This window comes from Cryptosporidium hominis (assembly GCF_000006425.1).
Source record: "Cryptosporidium hominis TU502 chromosome 6 CHRO016074, whole genome shotgun sequence".
In the NCBI taxonomy this organism is placed as follows: Eukaryota; Apicomplexa; class Conoidasida; order Eucoccidiorida; family Cryptosporidiidae; genus Cryptosporidium; species Cryptosporidium hominis.
Genome location: NW_667065.1, coordinates 691 through 6,369, shown reverse-complemented (window position 1 = coordinate 6,369; position 5,679 = coordinate 691). Strand labels below are relative to the sequence as shown.

The 5,679-nt window shown below is 29.1% G+C and overlaps 3 protein-coding genes across 3 annotated transcripts; 1 reads left to right on the top strand and 2 right to left on the bottom strand.

Annotated features, from left to right (window-relative positions):
* The first annotated feature begins 188 nt into the window (after window positions 1-188).
* Window positions 189-1,412, top strand: Chro.60160 (hypothetical protein). Its single annotated transcript, XM_660627.1, has 1 exon — window positions 189-1,412. The coding sequence occupies one exon, from the start codon at window positions 189-191 to the stop codon at window positions 1,410-1,412; it is 1,224 nt and encodes a 407-aa protein (XP_665719.1).
* A 31-nt stretch (window positions 1,413-1,443) lies between these two features.
* On the bottom strand, window positions 1,444-3,204 carry Chro.60161 (glycerol-3-phosphate acyltransferase). The annotated part of the gene is made up of 1 exon (XM_660626.1): window positions 1,444-3,204. One exon carries the CDS (start codon window positions 3,202-3,204, stop codon window positions 1,444-1,446), a length of 1,761 nt encoding a protein of 586 aa, XP_665718.1.
* Window positions 3,205-3,431: 227 nt separating this feature from the next.
* Window positions 3,432-5,258, bottom strand: Chro.60162 (transmembrane protein). Its single annotated transcript, XM_660625.1, has 1 exon — window positions 3,432-5,258. One exon carries the CDS (start codon window positions 5,256-5,258, stop codon window positions 3,432-3,434), a length of 1,827 nt encoding a protein of 608 aa, XP_665717.1.
* Window positions 5,259-5,679: the final 421 nt, after the last annotated feature.

The window sequence follows — 5,679 nt, the reverse complement described above, 5'->3', positions numbered from 1 at the left end:
GCGAATTGATCTTATTAAAAAATGGGCAAAATGATGAAAACCAGCTAATACTAGAATGGTTTATTGTTTTGGTTACAAAATTTCTTATCTCATATTTAAATTCAAATAACAGTTTTTCACGAAAAGTCATCGAATTTGGTTATTTGCTTATTAATATTTTCAAGAATTTTAATTTCAATGACTTAGTTATGCTTTCTTTCACAAGAATTGTTGGAGTTGTTTTATTTACAAGTGATTCAAATTTTTCTCTTTTGTATGAGTTTATTATTAATATTTTTGAGACATTGGAAAATTTAGACAGTTATGAAATGCAAATTACCTCGTTTTTTGTTAATTTGAATTCAGTCTTTAATTCTGTAGTTGTTTCAAAAAAACCTCGAATTTATGTTAAAATAGAAGTTTTGATAAATTCATTGGGAGAAATATCTTATAAATTACACAAATTTTATAATAAACCAATTCTAAACTCTTTTAAAATGTTAATCAATACAATCTATGATTTTTTAAATTCTAATAATCAGAAAAATATCATTTCAAATCTATTTAAAAACATTCATCCACTCCTTCTTGATGGACTTGTACTTGAAAATAAACTTTCTATCAACATTATTCATGAATTTTATCTAAATCTCGAAATTGACGAAATCAATTATGAAATAATATCTTTGGCAAATTTTTATTATTTATATTCGTTGAAAGATAAATCAGCCGAGACAGAAATTTTAAACTTCTTATATAAAGACTTTATTGAGTCTGGAAGTACGTCTATAAAGCGTATTATGGTAATAACTAGTTTACTTTCATTCATACTGATGCCTGATTCTACTTCTTTTCCATTTAACTATTGTTCGAATAAAGATCCAAAACATTACTATATTGCTAATTCTGAAAAAAATTTATTGAATAATTGGATAGACCTATGTTACTTATATTTACTTGATTTAGAAGATAATCCAAAATTAAGAGCTTGGAATGAACTTTTTATTAATAATGAAGGAATCATTTTCATGTCAAAATTTTACTATTTAATTAAACAACAACTATTTTCGAGCATTGATACAAGCTTATTTAATGAAAAAGATATTATTTCCTTCTCTTTATATGAATTTCCGGAAATATTCTTATTTGAATTGGATTCACAAGTAAATTTTGATACTTGGAGGAAGTCAATTCCAAGTTTAATTTCTCATTCAAAATATAAAAAAGTTAACATTGAACTGCCTCTAAACCAATATAGTAATAGATTTTTACTTGAAATTTCCCACAAAATACTTTTCAAGTTTAGTATGGAGAATTTAAAAACTTCACTTGGACAATTCAAAGATGTATTAAATGTCATTATAAAAAAACTTATAGAAACTAATGATATTAACAAATTAAATAATGAAATGAGTTTGAATAGGCCTTATTAGGTTAAAAAAACAAAAAATAATCTTCTTTCAATTATAAGATCTCTTCTCTTGCATCATACTTTGCGCGTGTTACAACAGGAACATACTCTCCAAGAGAATAGTTTATTCTTTTATTATCAGCCTGAATTACAGCATCTGGAACAACAGTAGTAAAACTTTGAATAAAATTAGGAGAGACTTGGGGTCCTTTTGTGTATACTAGATCTCTTATTTTTTGCTGTAATTTAATTCTCATATGTAACAGTGTTCTTTCGGTACCTCTCAAATAGTTAATATTAGAAACTACAACATAGAACAGAGTGCGAATATTTCTCGTTAATGGCATTATCATTTCAAAAGAAACTCTAGAAATATAAAATAGTGGAGGCAACATTATAAAGACGCCAATAACTGTTGCAATTTTAGAATTCAAGTTCTGGCCATGCATAAATGCTAATGAAAAGAATATACCATAAAAAACTGTGAGAATTGGTAGCAACGCAATAATTACAAGAATTCTATACGATGCTAAAACATCTGTCCCCCTGATCTTTACCTTTGAATTTGCCAACGCTTTCTTTCTGTGTCTTTCTGCCATAAATGCAGGAATATACCTAATTGGTGCCCACAAAGGAAAGAAAGATCCTCCAACTATACTAACCAGAATTAAAAGAAGAAATTTGGTGATAATTAATTTAATACATTCGTAAACTGGTTGTTTAAGCTGCCAAACTTCTCTATCTGGAACTCCATAGTGATTAATAGTATCCTCGTATTCGCATAAATCTTTTCTTAAATGTTCAAGTTCTGGATCATCATGGAGTGCCCAAAAAAACTGTGAAAATAATTGGTGGAGTAAATAGTAATTATCTTGAGAAAGAGCTGTTCTGTCTGGTGGATATAATTGGACACAAAGCCGAATGCATGTTAAAGTTGTATAGTCCCTTGCAGAAAGTAATACAGAGTTCATTCCTTTTTCAACCATAGATAATAATTCTTTTACTGCGTCTGACGGAGATTCCTCATATTTTTGGGCCAGTTCCAATGTAACAGGAATAGGTTGGCCAATTTCTACAACTGCGCTTGAGAGTGTTTTGTGTGGTTCATAGTAATTCAATCCTACAGGGACAATTAGTAGATCCTCAGCCCCCTCTAATACCGAAGAAAGAGCCATGACTGCAACGCCTGGTTTAAGTGGAAGAAGCGTTGTTCTATCATGGGATCCCCCTTCTGGGAAAATACCAATTGAATGCCCATTTCTCATTGCATCACTAACCTCTTCATATACCGTGCTCTGGTCAATTTTTGGCATTATAAAAAAAGGAAAGCCATCTGTATATGTCGCAGAATACTCTATACCTATTCCCTTATCGATGATGATTTCATCATCTGAAACAACCTCTAATACTTTTCTAGAGACCCCCAGATCGTCTATTATTAACGTATCCTGGAATTTTACGTCTATTTTAAATCTTGTTTTAATACCTCTAATTCTTACGTCGCTTGAGCTACTCCAAATTAAACCACCTATTCCTCTATATCTTAAGTCTTGTGGCCTTTGAACAGGAATGCAACCTGCAGATTGAGCTAATCTACCAATTATTGGCCTTTTAAACGATGCTTCTGCTATTAAGAACCGTATTTGACGTGGAAAAATCGCAATAAGCATTGCTGCATCCACAAATTGGTTCATATGATTCCCAACAAACAAAACTGGGCCATATAGAGGTATCCTCTCTTTACCCAAAACTGTAACATTTTTAAAAAATGTTCTCGTAATTATTTGTGCCAACAACTTTACTAAAAAATACATGTTCGGAAGGGATCAGCAATAAATAGAACCGTGTAATGATAAAAATCGTTCTCTGTTTATTATACAGGGATACATATGTCAAAATAAGCAGCTATGGTATTTTTTTCGACTATGGTTTGAAGGGTAAACTTGAATTATTTTCGTATAGGCAATCCCCACTATTAAGCGCGTTTAGGAAAAAAAAAGAATAAAATATTTTCAGATAATCTTATAAGTAGCATTATTTTCTATAGAAATAGCGATTTAATAAATGTGTTCCAATGTGGAGTTAGTTTAATATCAGAATATGAATCATTCTCTTGAAGAATTCCTTCGTCACATTGTTCGAACGTAATAAAATTATCAAGGTCATCGTCTATTTCCTTAATATTACAACGATTGTTTCTTCTATTAGACCCTGACTGATCTAAGCTATTGGGGTCAACCCAATTAGAACTTATTATATTATGTATGTAATCGCATTCTCTTAACATATCATTACAATCTAAAATTGTCATGCTCCATACTTCATTTGATGATGTGCATTTTAATTCTAAATTTCCTGAACCGTTAATATTTTCATCTTCATCAAAAAATTCTTCTTCATCATCCATTTTTGGAGGTAATTTAATTCTTTCCATCTTCGATAGTTCTGTACTAAGAGTTTCAATACCCATTTCAATTAAATTGATAGCATTTCTAATCCAAAGGTTATCTTTCTCAGTTAAATTATTTCCATTGAAAAAAATAACTTGAAAACACATTTCAAAAATCCTAACTAATCTATTAAAAACAAATATTGCTTTGTTAAGAGACTCAAGTTCAGCCATTGCATTTATTGAAGGTAAATCACTTAAAGTATTATTGATTAGGAGTGAATTTTGATCAAGAATTGCAACAAAAACAAATTTAATGGATTGTAATAATTGAAAACCAGAATTCCTGAGGATACAAAGAGAAATTTCTGGAATTTCGTCATAAAAATAATCATGGGAAAATTTTAAAACTTCAACACAGACATTAAAGATAAGTACCTTGTTTTCTTTACGACTCCAAAGTGCTATTCTTGAAGCGATATCAGTAATAATACTTGAAATGTCTTTAACCGACTGAGTATTGTTGACAATAAACTTAATTAAGTAAATTATTATTTCCATGTACCAATCTTTTGAGAAATCGTCATCATTTAGTAAATACGGAATATTTGTTTGAACAATGATTTTGCACTTTGAATTTCTAAGTTTAGAACCATGTTTGTCTATTTCGCTCAAATTCTCAATTTCTTCTGCCTCACTACTTTCAGAACCTTCATGAATTGTGCTCAACCCATGATAATTAATTTCATTACTAGTTCCATTTATGTTATTAAAATTAAATATTGACTTTTTAGAAATTGTATTTGATGGTAACAAAAAAAACAAACTGTTCTCCATTATATTTAGAACAAATTCTGTATTCGAATCTTGAAACCCAATAGTTTTTCCTCCAACAGAATCATTATTAATAATGTTTAAATCTTGGGGAATAAATTCCCGAATTATATTTATAGCATTAAGTATAATTTTAAGGTGAAAAATACATGAGTATGATTTTGTATCTTCCTTCAAAGCTAAGTAAGTTGCTTTGCTTGCACCATTATTAGTTTGCTCGTCTAATATAGAAATCGACCTCTTATTAGAAGAACTATTTCTTGAAATAATTATTGGGGTTATTCTTTTTTTATTAATCGGTGTGATAGTATTACATGATTTTTTAGATGACACAGAAATGGGCGTTATATTTTGATCGTTAATATCACCATTACTTGAGTTTGGAGTTCTTCTAATATTTGGAGTACTAAATCCATCAAATGCGTTAATTAACTCATTTGTCCCATCAGTTTCAATATTATTGTAAACATTTGTAGCTAGGCATTCAATTCTGAAAGAAAATAAGTGGCAAAGTCTCACAAGTAAGTATTGAAAATCAATATTTGATAATATAGTTTGCCCTAATTCATTATTCAGTACAATTATTAACAAATATATTAGTAAACTTCTAAAAATAATTCTCTGGGGATCTCCTGACTCCTTCATAATAGCAACATCATCTTTAATTCATTAATAGGATACTTATTAACTTTTCATACTCAAAGTATATTATGTAAATGAATACTCTATTTGGTTTGAAATTCGAATTAAAATTTTAATTTTTGAGCAATCAACTCTATTCATTTCATCAATATTTATGTGGCTATTAATAATAGTACCAATAGAAATAATTAATGCATGATATACCCATGTTTTGNATATATAATAACTTTGATATATTTCTTCTCCAATTGGCTGAAATGCATTAATAATTCCTAAATATTCAGCGTATGAATCAATACAACACACAAAACACTTTTTTTTATTATCGTTTTCGCATGTATGAATTGAACTCAAAATGCTTTGACCGTTTATATTGATGCTTGAATTGTCAATTGCATTTTTTAATAAAAATCTATCAACATCA